Source organism: Schistocerca americana, chromosome 8 (assembly GCF_021461395.2).
Source record: "Schistocerca americana isolate TAMUIC-IGC-003095 chromosome 8, iqSchAmer2.1, whole genome shotgun sequence".
NCBI lineage: Eukaryota > Metazoa > Arthropoda > Insecta > Orthoptera > Acrididae > Schistocerca > Schistocerca americana.
In genome coordinates, this window is record NC_060126.1 from 467934327 (window position 1) to 467953688 (window position 19362).

Genomic DNA, 19362 nt, shown 5'->3' on the forward strand with positions numbered 1-19362 from the left:
ATGACGGAAGACAGAGTGTCCAAACGAATAATAAATGCAACACTGTATTCCACCAGAAGGAAGGGCAGACCAAGAGCTAGATGGATGGACAATGTGCTAGCTGACCTTGCCAAGATGGGGATCCGTGGATAGAAGAAAAAAGCTGAGAACAGAGAGATATGGAGGAAGATTGTTGAGGAGGCCAAGGCCCACCAAGGGTTGTAGTGCCGAAGAAGAAGAAGAAGAATACCCCATGCATCTAACTCCAACTACCATTCCGCGTTCAAAGTCTGTTGATTTTAGATAATGTTAAAAGTAATACACGTATCTCCTTCAGTCTACGTTTCCAAGCTACAATCTAAGTAGAAATGAGATATTCACTCAGCAGCGGAGTGTGCTACATATGAAACTTCCTGGCAGATGAAAACTGTGTGCCCGACCGAGACTCGAACTCGGGACCTTTGCCTTTCGCGGGCAAGTGCTCTACCATCTGAGCTACCGAAGCACGACTCACGCCCGGTACTCACAGCTTTACTTCTGCCAGTATCTCGTCTCCTACCTTCCAAACTTTACAGAAGCTCTCCTGCGAACCTTGCAGAACTAGCACTCCTGAAAGAAAGGATATTGCGGAGACATGGCTTAGCCACAGCCTGGGGGATGATTCCAGAATGAGCTTCTGTAAAGTTTGGAAGGTAGGAGACGAGATACTGGCAGAAGTAAAGCTGTGAGTACCGGGCGTGAGTCGTGCTTCGGTAGCTCAGATGGTAGAGCACTTGCCCGCGAAAGGCAAAGGTCCCGAGTTCGAGTCTCGGTCGGGCACACAGTTTTAATCTGCCAGGAAGTACAATCTAAGTAGTCTGCTCTAGAGTTTTGTGAATAAAATAAGTCACAATAGAATCAAAAGCCTTACCATCAGCGAACAGTACAAATAAATGTACAAAAATTTATTACTGTTTAACAATTTATAACTCTTCCACTAACGTAAGACTAACAAATCGGAAACACATTACACACTTCTGATACAACAGCGTAACTATGCAACTTTCCAACCTATGAAAGCTGTCTAATACTTACCATTTACCTGTCCTCTTATGATTCCATGTAAATATGCATATTGAGATGAAAATGATATGGCCACACAAAGTGAGGGGCTGTTCAACTTGTTCTCTCAGAAAATCCAATTAGCTAATCATATTTGGCGGGCTTTCCAGAGATAGCAACTAACTCGCTACCATAACAGACCGCTGTTGACTCTAAATTATTTGTTTTTGTGCATCCCATTTACTTTTTATTTGTTATTTCATGAATGAAATTTGCAAATCGAATTGACGATTCTGAAAGAAAACTGTTTAATAACTGTGAGATCGACTTAACAGGATGCATAATTTTGCTTTTAATTTGACTTCAAAGTTTTCTTTTATGTTGTAGTGTAGCGTCACAGATCACAGTGCTACCCACGTCGTCTGCAGTCTGCAATTTAGTTGTTTGATGTTTGGGAGAACTGTTTGTGGTTTTTCTAGCAGAAGTCAGTGTCAAATTTATTATTGGTGCATAAAGCTCACAATCTGTAAAATCTTATGTTTGCTGAGAAGTGTTGACAATCCTTAACTAATCACAAGCATAATAAACACTGCTGTTTACATGTAAGATTATTTGCAAGTGTTCCTTATCTTTACACGTAAGTACCCGCATAGCCGACGTATTCACTTTCACGCAGAAAACTTATACATAGATGGTCAGGAACGTATACGAGAATCTTTAATTTTCCAGATAGCGAGGTAGAAGTATGTCAGGAGACAAAAAAGTGATTTTAGTGACAGGCGGTACGGGCCTTGTGGGTAAGGCCATACAGACAGTGGTGGCAGAAGATGAAAGAACAGACGAACAGTGGATATTTCTAGGCTCAAAGGACGGGGATTTGAGGTAAAACTTTTAGTACTGATAAATCCTCTTGTCCTTCAAATTTTCTTCTTCTATGTTCGCATATGCAAATATGAGTAGGAGCAGGCGTATGTGGTCCTCACTCAAAAGATGTGGTTTTCGTTCGTAGATATGTGCGAAATTAATGTTTGTTCATTAACCAACCACATACTTATATAACTTGTCTTAGGCATGTAATAAATATACATATTTAGAGAAAGCCAGGTCCGAACAACTATGCTGTGTAATATCATAGAGATTTCCGGAAGATAAATAACAAATTCTGTGGAAGTGCTAATTATGACAGTGTAACAGATGTTTACACATAGAGAACCATGATGTTGCCATAATGCTGTTAAACCAGTATACTAATCCATATAATGTATGTATTTCCTTGAAAATGTAAGTTTTCCTCTAAGCTGCAGAGCTTGAAATTTCTTTCATTCCATAGATCTTTATAACTAGTCATTATCAATGCCACATCATTGACTAGTCAAGACTGAATGGACTGTCAGTATTTCATTAAACAGCAATAATTGTAAAACAAAAAAAAGATTGAAATAAATGGTTGTAGCTCCATCATAAATTGCAGTAGGAAGATTAATAAGTATTTTTTTTATTTCTTGATGCTAACTAGTTTGACACTTATGTCCATTTTAAAACGATCTGTGTTGTGACAGTACAGGTGGAAGCCTATGTAAAAAGAAAAAGCCCCTGCAATGAAGATCAAAGTGTCACTTTGCCCTACTCAACAACTGTAAACAGAACACAAAGAACAGACATTGGAGTTCTCCAGTCTCTGTCCTGTGTGGTTTACTTACTGTTGTTGAGTTGGTTGTAGTCACTTGATTATCACTGCAGTGACAGTTGTTGTACATAGGCTTTTGCTTGTATTGTCACACTTACAATAAGATGGTTTTAAAATAGACATAGGTATCCAAAAGAAGTGTATTTAGTGAAATGCACAATTTTAATGTTTTAAATCGCAGAACCTTTCTGCTAGTATAGAGTGAACACCATTGGGAGTGCAATAACATTTTCAGGGGCATGATTGTTTCCCAATCTTGTTATGGCTGTAAAATAGATGCTTCAGTGGTACTCAGAGTTAATACTACAGTTCCTGCCAAAGTTCTGCATCTGCATACATTCTCCGCAAACCTCAATGAAAGACTTAGGAGAAAGTACTTCTCTTTGTACTGCTTGATACTGCTTTGTCCCATTCGATTTGCATTTGGAGAATGGGAAGAATGACACTATAAATACATCACACTGTCACTAGTCTTTGTTTGTCTTCACTGTTCCTTCCTTTGTCTATCTTAAAGTGTCTACCAGTTCAGTTTTTTCAACATTTCTGTAATATTCTCCCATGTGTCAAACATAGTTGTGACTATTCATTGTGCCTTTCTTTATATACAGATGCATATGTGGTGTCACCACCAGACACCACACTTGCTAGGTGGTAGCCTTTAAATCGGCCGCGGTCCGTTAGTATACGTCGGACCCGCGTGTCGCCACTGTCAGTGATTGCAGACCGAGCGCCGCCACACGGCAGGTCTAGAGACACTTCCTAGCACTCGCCCCAGTTGTACAACCGACTTTGCTAGCGATGGCTCGCTGACAAATTATGCTCTCATTTGCCGAGACGATAGTTAGCATAGCCTTCAGCTACGTCATTTGCTACGACCTAGCAAGGCGCCATTATCATTTGCTATTTATCTTGTGATGCATGTACCGTCAGACCGATGTTCACCAATTATGGATTAATGTTAAGTATTCCAGAAGCTATGTACAGTTTTTGCTAGTCTCAATTCCTTATCATTTTCCAGACCTCACGCCATCCTGCGTGAGCTTAAACGCGTGCCCTTCGGCCTCCCGTCCTAGTGGATTGGCTGTCTTGCCAGTCCACAAAAGCATATATACACCATTAGTCCTGTTATCTTGAATAGTTTCCAGCCTCAGGCTTGGTTTGTTGGGAACATAAGCCTTGCCATTTAGTTCTGTTTTCCCACCATCATTGTGTTCATTCTGGCCCAGTCCCCGTCTCCTTTTTTTTACCACATTCCTCCACACCTTTCAGCCTTGGTCTTCCTCTTGGTCATTTCCTTTGCATCTCCATTTCATGTATCTTCTTGGGACTCCTCTCGTTTTCCATTCTCTTTAAGTGCCCATACCATCTTAGCCTTGATGTTTCTATCCTGCTTTGCAAGGATTCCTCTTTCACTATTTCCCTTACCCTTTCATTTCTCATCTTCTCTCCGTGTTATTCATATCCTGCTTCTGATGAACTTCATTCTGGATGCCTGTACGCTGCTTACATCTCTTTCCTTCATTATCCATGTTTCATATGCATATACCAGTATTGGGATGTAGTAATTTCTATTTATCACTTCTTTGCTTTTTTGTGGAATGCCTTTGTTCCAAACCAGGCTCCTAACACATCATGAGAATGCTTCTGCCTGTTTTCCACATTCACTGATCTCTTTCTCATTTATTCAGTTTTTCACCTGTAATCCTTATTCCACTAGCTAGTCTATCTTTCTTTCCAGATGTAACCAGGATCTCACTTTTTTTATATTAAATTATGTTTTATACTGTCTCACAGTTTCTTCCCAAGCATCAACCTGTTCCTGAATATCCTTCTCCCTGTTTACCCAGATCAAGTCATCTGTGAACACCAATGCTTCTCTCATGTCTTCTCCAGTTTTTTCTGCCACTTTAGTCCTTATCTCATCCAAGACCATGATGAAAAGGACTGCCCTGTTTCACACCTGTTGTTTGCTGGAAACAATCTGTCATTTAACTTCCTGCTTCCATACAGCTAGGACTTCACAGTACATATGCTCCACTATGCTTGTTTTCTCTTTTTCACTCCCTTCTTTTCTAGTGCTTCGCAGACCTTTGTTCTACAGACGTTATCAAATCTGTGATCATTCCATTTCATATCATAACAAAATGTTACATTCATGTATTTGTTTGAGTTAAGATTCTAACAGTGACTTTTTGTTATCCTGTAGTCAAATGATACTTTTTTTCATTTGGTGAAGTGTACAATTTTACATTTTTGACCATTTAAACAAATTGCCTATCTTTGCACCTGGCATTGCTTGCTTGTAATTAAGAAACAAAGTGGTCAGCAAGGATCTAGTCGCACTTTCCTGGGGCATGGCTGAAGCTACTTATATATGCTGAGAGATCACATGTTGAGCTGTCTTTTTGGCATGCCTGTCTGCGAATAAACATCTCTTTTATATGGTGAGTAGCAATCAGTTTATCTCATTATATTGTAAAATTCAAGAACAGATGGTCATCAGTGCAATGGATGAAAGTTTTGTGAACCAGTTCTGCTACCTGCTACTACCTTTCTCGAGGACTAGTGTGATCTTTGCATTCTTCCACCCACAGGACACAGTTTTTCTCTTTGTTTTTTAATTGTTATGTATAGTGTATTATTCTTAAGAGTGTCTAACTGCTGCAAAACTGAAAATGAATTTGACAGGGAGAGTATCAGGCCGTTTTTACCTCTAACCTCCCTGTAATCAGCCTTCACTAGTCCCTGCCCCCCACATGCCTATCCCCTTCTTTGCCCCCATTCCAGTTTTATACACACACCTTCTATCCTGCCAACACACTTGAAAAGACCTTTCCCCTTCTCTTCTTCTCTCTACTTTCCGTCCCACCTCCCTCCTCACCACCATAGCCTCCTTACAATGCAAGTAGCAGTCCTAACCTGTACCCAACATGTTCCTCCACTCTCACACAGGCAGTACTAATATCTTTACCATGCTATCCTAAGCCTCCCAACCCCACACCTCTTCTGTACCCTCATTACCTATCTCGTCTGCTTCTGTAACTAAGCTGTCAGGGCCGTCGAACACCGTGTGAGGTGCCCGAATTCGATTCCCAACTGGGGGAAAGATTTTGTTCACTCGGGGACTGGGCGTCGTGTTGTCCTGATCACCATTTCATCATTGTCAACATGCGGGTAGTCAAAGTAGCATCAGATAAAACAACTTGCACCAGGCGATCGAATATGCTACACACGTATTTCGTTTCACTACGCATCCCAGCTAGATTGCTGGTCACCTCAGACTTAGTTGCAGTCAGGCCTTAGTGCCCAGAGATGAGGCCATGTTTGTTGTGCTGGTGTGAAAATGTGTGTGTTCTCTACATCTCTTCAAGAACTTGGTCTGAATGTTGAATATTTCCAGCATTCTTTTTCATTGTGCCGGTCCATCACTAGACACCCCTGTATGCGATAAGCAGCATTCTGTCCTTTCCATATTGTTGCTAACTGTCAGTACATTTATATGCTGTGAGATAAAATGTTCACTGCCTTTCTGGAAAAATGTTTGCAGAACCATGGTGGTTCCCAGGCGTGCACTCTTCAGTCGAAGCAAATTGACGGCCACAAATGTCTTTTTTTAAGGGGTCTAAAAATGGTGAAATGATGTGGGGAGGGATCAGGACTGTATCTATGGAGGATGTGTATGGGCTTCCCAGTGAAACTTCTGCAGTGTAAGCGAAACAATCTTGGTGACCTGTGAGCTGATCTCCTCATGAGATTTTCATATATTTGGAGCCCTGAAGGAAGACAATCGTGGCTGTCAATTTGCTTTGGACAAAGATGTGCACACCCGGCTACAATCGTGGTCCATAGGCAATCGTGAACATTGTCCCATGAAGGCAATGAACAAGCAGTAAAGGAAACCAAATAAAAATTTGGAGTAGGAATTGAAATCCAGAGAGAACAAATAAGAACCTTGAGGTTTGCCGGTGACGTTGTAATTCTGTCAGAGACAGCAAAGGACGTGGAAGAGCAGTTGAACAGAACAGACAGTGACTTGATAGGAAGATGAAGATGAACATCAACAAAAGCAAAATGAGGATAATGGAATGTAGCCAAATTAAATCAGGTGATGCTGAGGGAATTAGTTTAGGAAATGGAGACACTTAAAGTAGTAGATGAGTTTTGCTATTTGGGGAGCAAAATAACTGAAGATTGCCAAAGTAGAGAGGATATAAAATGTAGACTGGCAATGGGGAGAAAAACATTTCTGAAGAAGATAAATTTGTTAACATTGAGCATAGATTTAAGTTTCAGGAAGTCTTTTATTAAAGTATTTGTTTGAAGTGTAGCCACGTATGGATTGAAACATGGACCATAAACAGTTTAGACAAGAGATTAGATGCTTTCAAAATGTGGTGCTATAGAAGAATGCTGAAGATTAGGCAGTACTGAATAGAAATGGGGAGAAGAGGAATTTGTGGCGAAACATGACTAGAAGAAGGAATTTGTTGGTAGGACACATTCTAAAGCATCGAGGGAACACCAATTTAGTACTGGAGAGAAGTGCGAAGGGTAAAAATTGTAGAGGGAGACCAAGAGATGAATACACTAAGCAGATTCAGAAGGATGTAGGTTGCAGTAGTTACTTGGAGATGAAGAGGCTTGCACAGGATAGAGTAGCATGGAGAGCTGCAGTCTTTGGACTGAAGACCACAACAACAACAACAACAAACAGTTTACTCACTTTTTTCCATTGTCTCGCTTTCATTTGACTGTCCCATGTCCCATATATAAAGCAGAGTTTGAGGATATTTTTTGGTCTATGCATGCCCTCAGTTTCAAATTTTCTTTTTCCTCTGTATCCCACCTTCATTGTTACAGCAAATAAATATTAATAGCAATAATCGTGTGAATACGCCATTGTGTGGCCATGTTGATTTGTAGATGAATGTTTCGGCCATTTTTGCAAGTGACCTTCATCATGGTGAGGTGAATGCACCACCTTAATGAATGCCATCTACAGCAGTGAATGAAACATTGGTCTGCAAAATATATTGGTTACCAAAGAGGAGCAGAATGTCCTTAGTAGACACAGTATTTCTAACTTAATGTGGTGGGAATTCAAGAGTAGTTGTTACAAATTAAAATCAATAACAACCACTTCCTTATTTATTTACTTACTTACTTACTTTTCAGCCCTTGAAGGGCGTTGGCCTGCAACACAATATCCTGCCGTTCTATCCAGTCCATGGCTTGCTGTTTCCATTCTCTAACACCCAGCTTTTTCATGTCGTCTTCAATTCCGGTCTCCCATCTCGTTCTGGGATGTTCCTTCCATCATCTGCCTCCAGCCTTGCCATCAAAAATCTTCTTACATGTCCTGCTTTCCTCCATTCTGACCACATCCCCTGCCCACCAGAGTCTTCTTATTTTAATGGTAGTGACAAAGTCAGGTTCTTCAAAAAGTTATTCTAGTTCTGCGTTCTGGATGCACCAACCTTCTTGATCGTATATTGGGCCATATATTTTATGCAGAACCTTTCTCTACCGAATGCTAAGAATCCTTTCATCATTTGCAGTCATGGTCCACATCTTATTGTTTTTTAAATGAGGGTTTTAGATTATTTTGATAGAAGCGAGTGCCTGAGCACGGATAGTGCGGCAAAGTGGCATCTGTTGCCTGCTGCTTTTCTAGCTTTCACCTCACTGCTGATGTCATTTGTCTCTGTGATATTCAATCCAAGGTACTTGAAGTCTCTCACTCTTTCAAACTCCATATCACCTATTCTGAGATTTGGTAGGTTTTTTTGGTTGGTCATTGCCATATATTTGATCTTTTCGACTTTGACTACCAGGCCAAGTTCCCTTGCCTCTCTCCAGTTGTTTATAGGCATTGGCCAGCACAGCAGTGTTTCGTGCAAGTAATTCCACATTGCCTAGGGCAGGTACTGCAGTGAATGATTAAAATTGGTTCCTCCTGTATTTAACTCTATGTGACATATTACTTTTTCTATGCAGATGTTGAATAGCAGTGAGAAGATATTGTCATCTTCTCTCAGTCCCTTCTTCACTTCCACTTCTCTGGAGATTTCACCGTGTATTTTTACTTTACAGAGGGTCATCATAGTAAGTTTAATGAGCTTCTTAAGTATTCCAGGCTCTTCTATTACATTCCACGATGCCACTTTTGAGATGCTGTCATAGACTTGTTTAAAACTGATATAAAGTGGTATAAGTTTATTTGATGTTCATAACATTTTTCAAATAGTATGCACAAAAGGGAGTAAGCATCCTAGTTAGGATCTTGGAGTACGCTTTATATGTAGTATTTAGCAGGGAGATTCCTTGATAGTTCTGGCAGTTTATCTCCTTTTTTACGTCTGGGGCACATAATAGCCATTTTCCACTCCACTGGCGTGCTCTCCCCATACCAGATGCTCTGTATTACTATATGTAATGCCTCCCACAGTGTTTCCCCACCACATCTGAGAAGTTCCGCCTGGATCTGATCATCTCCAGGTGGACTGTTGTTTTTTAAGGTCTTAATAGCCTGTGCCACTTCTTCCAGTGTGGGTTCTGGTGTTAAGACATCTGGTCTATAAAAAGCTATTTCCACCAGTTCTTTTTGTTCTAATCCTACCGCTTCTGAGTTCAAAAATTCTTGGAAGTAATCTGACCCTTTGCCAAATATTTTATTACTCTCCCCCTATCAAATCCCATTCTTTACTCCAATTATATTTGCTCTGGCTTGAAACCCAACCTTTCTTTCTTTAATCTTTTGGTACATTTCACATATACTCTTCTCTTCTCCTCGTGGTTCAATAATTTCCATTTTCTTCTTTTCTAATGCTATTTTCTTCTGTCTGCAAACCCTCTTAGCTACACGGCGCTTCTCATTATATTCATTCAGATTTGCTCTAGTTCTTGTCTGAAATAATTTCATTCATGCTATGTTATGCACCTCAAGTCTTCTCATACATTCTTCATCAAACCAATTTGCCTTCCTTTGAGCCCGTACATGTCCCAAAACCTCTCCAGCTGCCTCGAGGTTTGTAGTCTTACATCGTTTTCACATTATTTCTATATGTTCATTTGATGTGTCTCCCTGTCATTCTTAATTCCCTCTTCATCTGATAGGCTCTCCGTATTTCTTCTAACTTCAATTTCTTAATGTCAAAACTCTTTTGTTTGTGGCCTTTTTGTTTAAGCAATAGTGAGATCCTTTGCCTATACTTAATTCTCACTAGATGGTGGTCTGAACTGCAGACAGCTCCACGTTGGCTCCTAACATCCGTTATGTCTGATTCGTATCTGTGATCAATCAGTAGATTGCCTGTCTGATTTCTAGTTTGTCCATCTGGTGACATCCATGTTTCTTTGTATATTTCTTATGTGGAAAATATGTACTGCTGACGGTAAGGTTTTTCTGTATCAAAAAATCTACAACCCTAAATCCATTGTCATTTGATATTTCATGGAGGCTATGTCTTCCTATAGTTGGCTTATAGACCTCCTCTTAGTTTTGCATTCATGTCTCCTATTAATATCTCAATATCACTTTCGGGAGCCTGATCATACAGCTGCTCTACCTTGCTATAAAACTCGTCCTTCCATTGTTCACCTGCCTGCTGTGTGGGTGCATGTACATTTATAATTGTTGTGTTGAAAAACTTCCCCCTTAATCTTAACATGGACATCCATTCATTGATTTGTTTGAAGCGCATCACCGCATGTTTCAGTTCTTTAGTGACCACAAAACCTGTTCCAAAGATATTTCTCCTCCTGCCACTATAGAAAATAGTGAAACTTCCCAAGTCCATTATGTTACTTCCATTTCACTTAATTTCCTGGAAAGCCAGCATTTTTATACCGTAGTTGTTTACCTGCATTAGCAGCTGACATAGGACTCCAGCTCTTTCTTCCGTCATCTCATTTTCATTTGATTGTCCCTAACATAAGGCTGAGTTTGAGGATATTGATTGGTCTATGAATGCCCTCAGTTTTAAATTTTCTTTTTTTCCTCTGAATCCCATCTTCATTATTACAGTAAATAAACATTAATAGTAATAGTATTACAGCTATGCAACGGTGTTGCCATGTTGATTTATAGACCAACATTTCAGCCACTGTTGCAAGTGACCTTCATCATGAGAAGTGAATGCGCTGTGTTGATAAAAGCCATCTGCAGCAGTGAATGAAACCATGGTCTGCAAAATATGGTAATTTGTTCATACCAGAATAGGTTTTATTGAAGATGACAGTATCCTTGGAAACCTACACTCAAAAATATTAGCAATATTGTTTACCAAAGAGGAGCAGAATGTCCTTAGTAGATGTGTAAGCATGAGCTGGACAAATAGTATTTTTAACATAATGTGGTGGGAATTCAAGAGTAGTTGTTATGAATTAAAATTGATAACAACCACTCACCTACTTATGACTGAAAGTTCAGCACGCGCGCGCACACACACGTGTGCACACTGTGGTTTCCTGATATACCACACCACCAACCATTAACAAAAGTACAATTATGTGAGGTATTGGCTTTCTTGATATGGAGGCCGCAGCATATTATCTTTTGCTTCGAGTCATCAACAGAAATAGAAGTAACTTCACGTGTATCCCCCAGGAAACTGTATGGGACCCTTGCTGTTCATGTTATATTTTAATGATCTGGCTGATAATATTAATGACATGGTTTTTGCAGGTGAGGAGTTATCTGTAATGAAGTACTGTCTGACAAAAGCTGCACAAATATTCAGTCATATCTTGATTATTGATGTAAAGATTGGCAGCTTGCTTTAAACACACACACAAAAGTAAAATTATGCACTTCAAAAATAAAAAAAAAACTACCCTATGACTGAAATATCAATGATTGACACTTAGTTTTACGTATAAGGTGACTGATTCTATCTGCAACAATTGGTAGGGATGTGAAATGAAATGGTCACTTATGCAGGTGACTGACATCGCTTCACTGGTCGAATATCTACATCTGCATCCATACTCTGCAAACCACTGTGAAGTGCATGGCATCCTATTGTAACAGATATTAGCTTTGTTCAGTTTTAACAATTTCAGCTTTTTCTCAACACCACTAATACTTATTTCATTCATCTTTTCAGTGGTACTGGGACAAAATTGGGGCAATTTACCTGTGTTTTCCTATGTAAAGGAATATTTGAAAATGTAGTTAAGCATTTTGGCTTTTACTTTACTATCCTCGGTTTCAGTTCCTGCCTCATTCATTAGGGGCTGGACACTAATTTTGGTGCCACCAACAGCCTTTACATACTACCAAATTTCTTTGAAATTACAATTAAATCAATACCATTAGCTACTGACGGGCATTGATATACGTCAACGGGGACAGTTGAAAATGTGTGCCCCAACCGGGACTCGAACCCGGGATCTCCTGCTTACATGGCAGACGCTCTAGCCATCTGAACCACCGAGGGCACAGAGGATAGTGCGGTTGCAGGGATTTATCACCGGCACGCTCCCCGTTGAGACCCACATTCTGAACTTATACTCCACACATTACATTTGTAGTGCCCCTGCCATTATACACATTACTCGCGGCAGACAATCCACTGAGTCCCATAAGAGTTCAGGCAGACCATGTGCATCCGCACTGAAGGAGGTCATCAGCCGGTTAGCCTTAAATGATATGAAGATGGCATCTGTTCTTTTGGACATGTCCAAAAGAAAAATTGCCATTGGTGACTGTGCAGCTCTCTAGAATGAAATTACAATTAAATCAATACCATTAGCTGCTGACTGGTGTTGTTTTACTTTATTAAAATGTATGTGCCAACCGTGACTCAAACCCAGGATCTCCTGCTTACATGGCACACACGCTAGCCATTTGAGCCACGGTCATCAATGGCATCTGTTCTTTTGGACATGTCTGAAAGAACAGATGCCATCTTCATATTGTTTAAGGCTAACCGGCCGATGACCTCCTCCTGTGTGGATGCACACGATTTGCGTGAACTCTTACAGGACTCGGTGGATTGTCTGCCGCGAGTAATGGGTATAATGGCAGGGGCACTATGAATGTAGTGTGTGTGGACTATAAGTTAAGAATGTGGGTTTCACGGGGAACACGCCAGCGATAAATCCCTGCAGTCGCACTATCCTCTGTGCCCTCGGTGGCTCAGAAGGACGGAGCGTCTGCCATGTAAGCGGGAGATCCTGGGTTCAAGTCCCAGTCGGGGCACACATTTTCAACTGTCCTGGTTGATGTGTATCAATGCCTGTCAGCAGCTAATGGTATTGATTTAATTGTAATTTCATTCTGGAGAACTGCATAGTCACCAATGGCATCTGTTCTTTTGGACGTGTCCGAAAGAACAGATGCCATCTTCGTATAGAATTTCTTTGAGTTTTGTGAAAGATCATTTGACAATATTCTGCAACGGTTGTCATTGAAGGCTTCATGTATTACTCTGACAGCCAGACATGTTTCATTCAGCACCCCTCTACCTGTAGCCCTATGCTTTGTTTTACTTTATTAACAAAAGTATAATTATATGGTATATTGGGTTTCTGAATGTGGAGGATGCATTACATTATTTTGTATGTCATGTCACTGACAGAAATAGAAGTAACCTCATGTGTGCCCTCAGAAAACTGTATTGGGGCTCTTGCTGTTCATGTTGTGTTTTAATGACCGGGACAGACAATATTAATAGTAACATTTTTTGCAAATGAGGAGTACTTTATAATGAAGTACTGTCTGACAAATGCCTGCACAAATATTCAGTCAGATCTTGATAATTGGTGCAAAGATTGACAGTGTGCTTTAAACATACAGAAATGTAAAATTATGCACTTCACAAACAAACGAGAAATTATAGTAGTACCCAATAACTACAATAGCAGTCACCTTATACACATACCTGTATGTAACAATTTGTGGGGATGTGAAATGAAATGAACACTTAGGCAGGTGACTGGATCACTTCATTGGCAGAATATTTGGAAATGCTGTCAGTCTAGTAAGAAAATTGCTTGCAAATGACTTGAGCATCCCATTTTTAGTATTGCATAATTGTCTAGGACCCATGCCATGTCGAGACGAACAGGGGGTATTGAATATATACCAAGAAGAGTGGCACAATGGTTACAGGTTTGTTTGACTCATGGGAAAGCGTCAGAGTAATGTGAAGAAAACCCTTAATTTTCAGACAGACTGACATGAAAGCCTGCTTCCAAAGTTTGAAGAACCAACTTTAAGTGTGCAGTCCAGGAATATACTACAAGCCCTATTTCCACAAAGACTGCAAAGTTAAGGTCAGACTAATTACAGCATGTGCAGAAGCATTTAAACAGCCACTCTGCCCTTGATCCATACACTATTGAAACAGAAAAAAAAACTTCAACATGTCTTACGATTGTAATGCATAAAATTACCGCTGCTGGAGGAAAACCAATGTTTTGACCACAGTTGCAGCGGCCTTCCTCTGGGTCTAATGGTGCATTCTAGCTATGCAGCATCCTTTATATTTTGTTGTTACTGTTCACTGCGCATGCCATTATGTCATAATCTTAGAAAGGTAGTTAGTTTCATTGGTCATTAGGGAAGAAGAAGAGGGAACTTTATTTTAATAGGTTATTGCAGTGGAGGGAGAACGTAACCTCTGTTGTCTATTGGCTCTTGAGTTATGTGCCATGATTGGTGGTCACCGTCGAACGAGAAGTTTGCTGCTGTTTACCAACTGCTGGACGTCGGCCGCGCGGTGGCAGTTACTCGCCGGTAGTGCTGGTGCATCGTGTTGACAGTGCGGTCTGTTGGGCTCTGATTGCTGGCAGCCAAGATGGGGCAAGCCTGAGTCCATCCTCCGTGTTCACGTTATTAGGGTGTTTAAGTATTTCAATGGCATCTCTGATTTTGAGAGCCATACATCGGCGAGACTGGTAGGCCAATAGCAATGCGCATTTGGGAACACAAGCACTATATTCGTCTAGGGCAACACAATGCCCTAGACAAATATAGTGCTTGTGTTCCCAAATGCGCATTGCTATTGGCCTACCAGTCTCGCCGATGTATGGCTCTCAAAATCAGAGATGCCATTGAAATACTTAATCACCCTAATAACGTGAACACGGAGGATGGACTCAGGCTTGCCCTATCTTGGCTGCTAGCAATCAGAGCCCAACAGACCGCACCCGCTGCATGGCCGATGTCCAGCAGTTGGTAAATAGCAGCCGACTTCTCATTCGACAGTGACCACCAATCGTGGCACATAACTCAAGAGCCAATAGACAACAGAGGTTACACTCTCCCTCCACCGCAATAACCTATTAAAATAAAGTTCCCTCTCCTTCTTCCTTAGTGACCAATGAAACTAACTACCTTTTTAAAATTATGACATAATGGCATGCGCAGTGAACTAACAACAAAATATAAAGGATGCTGCATAGCTAGAATGCACCATTAGACCCAGAAGAAGGCTGCTGCAACCATGGCTGAAATGTTGGTTTTTCTCCAGTAGCAGTAGTTTTATGCATTATGATGTGGTACCATACCCAGAAAACTGTTATGTCGACTGACTCTGGCCGCGGAAGCCTACGCAGTTATGCACTGTGAAAGGCATTGCAGAGGGTACTTCAGAATGTAGCAACTGAACACTAGTCTGGTGTTAAATTTTCTCATTTAGCCAATGGTGCAGGGGTTGGATAAAAATATGGAAACGCAATAAATGCATGCTCAAACATGAATTCAAATGCCATCTTTGCCTCCAGGTTGCACTGTTGTATTTTGCCATGAAGGGTGCATGAGCTGAGTGCTCAACACATTGCAAGGATGTCGTGCTCAGAACAGAGTTCTGTGTAGCCGAGAGCATTATACAACAATCCTGGATTTTCCATTGTTTGAGTGCATTATGTGAGAGCTGAGTGAATTTGAACATTGGCAAATTGTTGGTCGTCATATGGTGGCAGCTTCCATAACCAAGGGTGTTCAAGTGTTTGGTTTTTCAAAAACACTGAATTGAAGATCTATACCACACGCAGGGAAAGAGGATACACATCATCCATAAACTCACAGTGTGGATGAATGTTTGTGTTGGGTAATTATGATGAGTGGTCATTGTAAAGAATCGTGACAAAAAATAAAAAGGCAACAACTGCAAAAGTCACTGCAGACTGAATGTCTGAGTCGTGAACGCTGTCAACACCAAAACATCATGAATGGTGCTCCATAAGCAGCGAATTGCAGGACGAGCCGGGATTCCAAAACCATGTGTAGGTGATGCAGGTGTCCATAGCAGAGAAATGTGGTGCTGAAACCATAAAACCTGGCCTACGGCCCAATGTAAGAATGTTATTTGGTTGGAAGACATTTTTTTTTCACACTGTTTCCAACTTCTGGGAGAGTTTACGTCCCAGGAGTGAAGCATGACAGGGGTTCGGTGATGATTTGGACAGCCATATCATGGTGTTCCAGGGGCCCCAAGGTTACTCTGCAAGTTCACATTACTGGCAGGTCCATTCTGTGGTACAATGTTTGTTCCTCAAAGGTGATGCTGTGTTGCAGGCTGTCAGGGCCCCTGTTCACAAGCTCGCATTGTCCAGAACTCGTTCTGTGAGCATGAGGATGAATCATCATGTCTCCCCTGCCCACCACAAATTCCAGATCCATTTGTGGTCTACTTTAGAAAGAAGAGTTCATGATTGCTACCCACCTCCACCAGCGTTACCTAAACTTGCCACTATTTTTCAGGAAGAATGGTGCAAAATTCGCTAGAAAAAAATACAGGATCTATATTTATTCATTCTGAGATGTCTAGAAGCTGTTTAGAATGTCAACAGTTTTCCTGCACTGTAGTAGACAATGTAATGTGTTGTGTTATTTGTGTTCCATACTTTAGCCCCCCGCCACACACACGCACATCTATCGTAAGTTTTTTGGATCCTACGTTCAGACTATTTCATACTGAAATTAAGCTATTCGTTAACTAATTCCACAGCTGTTATTCTTTCTGTTCTATATTTTCATGTATTCAAAATTTCATATACATTTAACAACAAATATTGTCAACAGTTTCACATTTTATGAAGTCACATTGTATCAAGATTTTTGGGCCACTGTTTCAGACAGCAACTTTTATTTCAGAGTGACTTCATATGTTTGTGGTGTATTTACAAATCACAATTTGGAATTTTCATTGCACATTGCCTTTTAATTTTTTGGTTCTCTATATTCCTTTTAATCATATGAGATTAGAGAAGTGAGCTGCCTGAAGGTTGTCTGCAAATCATATGCAGTAACAAAGTTTTAATTATCACCTCAGGAAGATCAAGCTGTGATTGTGAAACTTTGTAGTGGTGTTGCTTCTGTAGACATATTCACTCTTCAGTGTGACACATTTTTCCCAACAATGGATGACTTGACAAAGATCTTTGTGTAAGAGACCCATTTTACCTGTTCATAAAATATTCTACATTGAATACCGTCTCATTGTCATTCTGGAAATGGCTGCCGCATGGGATTTCTTCATCCAAGGAAAGAGGAAGATTTCACTGGGTGCCAAATCAGGGGAATACAGGGTTCTGAGGCAAAATTTTGGAGCCCAAGGAAGCAGCATGTGTGGAGTGTCCTGTTCAGAATGAGCTGGGATGTTGTTGTGAAGCTAAAACTAACCCCATACAGCATCCCACGACACTTCGTCATGGCGGCCACCTGACAGAACATTCATGTAGATGGTACTGTCATTTCCTTGTCAACACACAACCAGTTGTCACAGTGGGCTTTCAGAGTAGCCAACTGTGAGATGTGTACCTCTGCCAACGCCTTCATCACATCTCCATCAGACTCTATCAGTGAGCTTGCCGATAAAGTATCTGACACATAGCCGTGCTGTTTACTACCTCCTTTCCTTTGGGGCCCCTTCGCCACCAGCTGGTACCAGGGTGGATCAAAGACATTGCAGCAGTTATTTGGAACTATCAAAGTGCTTGCAGTGATTCAAATGCTTGGACGTTGTTGTATGTAGTCACAAGTTTTGGGACCAGTCCTTTTATAAAAAGCTGATCTGACTGCCCCATATTCATCAGCTTAACCCCTAGCCGTACCATTTAGTTAGACGAAATCTGTGTCTAAGTGGTTGGAGACAACGCGTGCTGAACCTCTCAGCATGATGCTCGAGACAATCACAATACAAACCAACATGCAGAAACCGTTTTTTAATATATATGTCAAATTTGGGTTGGTGCATAAGTTAATAACATTTTCTATAAGTTTAATAAATACAATAAATACAACAGATACACAAAACAGAGACTTTAGTCATCAATAATGTATTCTCCTTCACTATTTACAACAGTCTCCCAATGCTGGGGTAAATTTTCAATTTCATAACTGGAGAAATCGCTTAGTTTTGAGGCACAGAGCTCATCGAGCCATTTTCATTTAGAAAGGAAGTTCCTTGAAGGTTGTTTGATAGACAGTGGAAAAGGTGAAATATGAGGGAACAAGATCATGTGAAAAAGGTGGGTGTGGAATGACTTCCCAACCCAACTCTTTTTTGACAGTGTAGCAGAATGCAGGTGGATGCTATCATGGAGTAGCATCACTTTGCATAGTCTTCCTGGTCATTGTTTGTGGACTGCATCTGTAAGACACCTCAGTTATTGATAATAAATGTCAAGAGTGATGGTTACACCTCAGGGAAGCAATTTGTAGTCTATCACACCGGTGCTGTTCCGCCAGATGCACAACATTATCTTTCATGGATGCGGGAAGGTCTTTGTGCGAAGAGTTACTGCTTTGTTTGATCTTAACCATTCCTTTCTTTTCCTTAAGTTAGCATAAAGACACCATTTCTCATCACCAGCATGATGGTAGAATGATCACGATTCATCACATTTGCCAGTTCTCGAGTACACTGATGTAGATCATTGTGGATTAATGATTTTAAATGATCTTCATCAGTCCCTGAAGATATTCCTGAAAGTGGAGAGAAAACCATTTTCTTGCCATGCTCTGCCAAATGGCATTATTCCCATACACAGTGCAAATGTCGCCCTTCTATTAAACTTGGGCAGAAGAATATGTCAGTGTTGTTCCAATTTCTCCTCTTGGCGTTCCGTTTTCTAGCATCCACAGCTCCACTCACTGTCTCCAAATGACAAAATGGCAATGTGTAAACTGGAATAGCAACAATGAACTACAAATAAAAAGACAATTGCTAAATAAACCTGAAGCAGCCAGAACACTAACAAACAAAACAAAAACACTACAAGCTTATGCACCAACTTAACAGAAATTATAATCTTCTTGGCTGTCGTCAGGTGTGACTTCTTCAGAAAGAATATAATGATAATGATGTCTAAACGTAGATTTTGTCAACAAAAAAGATAATTACGAAAATAAATGGCCCACTTGAATGAATTTTTACCAGGAAAATACCTACAACTCGAAAAATTATTTGTCCTGCATGGTACAGTTGTTTTGAAAGCAGTGTTGTAGAAGTAAAGCCACTTTCGGCTCCGTGCTTTCCCACGTCATTTCACTTCATACTTTGTGTTTTATGTAAACTCTGAACACCCTTCTTGGGTGTTTTTTAGGCATCAGATCAATATGTATTGGAAAATGGGCCCAATATTGCTCTTGGAGTCAAAGAGTTGTTTCACCTAGCGAAGGTCTGGTGAGCTTTCCATAGTCT

The 19362-nt window shown here is 40.6% G+C and overlaps 1 protein-coding gene and 1 non-coding gene across 3 annotated transcripts in view; one reads left to right on the forward strand and one right to left on the reverse strand.

Moving 5' to 3' along the window:
• Positions 1–1414: 1414 nt before the first annotated feature.
• The window catches only part of LOC124544903 (GDP-L-fucose synthase), a 42333-nt gene continuing 24385 nt past the window's right edge, over positions 1415–19362 (forward strand). The window contains exons 1-2 of one of the 2 annotated variants that reach the window (XM_047123634.1): positions 1415–1657; positions 1750–1902. In XM_047123634.1, coding sequence (XP_046979590.1) covers positions 1766–1902 — 137 coding nt within the window. In that variant the 5' untranslated portion in view covers positions 1415–1657; positions 1750–1765. The remainder of the gene's footprint in view (positions 1658–1749; positions 1903–19362) is intronic. The other variant, XM_047123635.1, reaches the window with a different exon arrangement.
• Positions 12074–12148, reverse strand: Trnat-ugu. Its single transcript has one exon. It is a non-coding gene; the product is annotated as a tRNA-Thr (tRNA).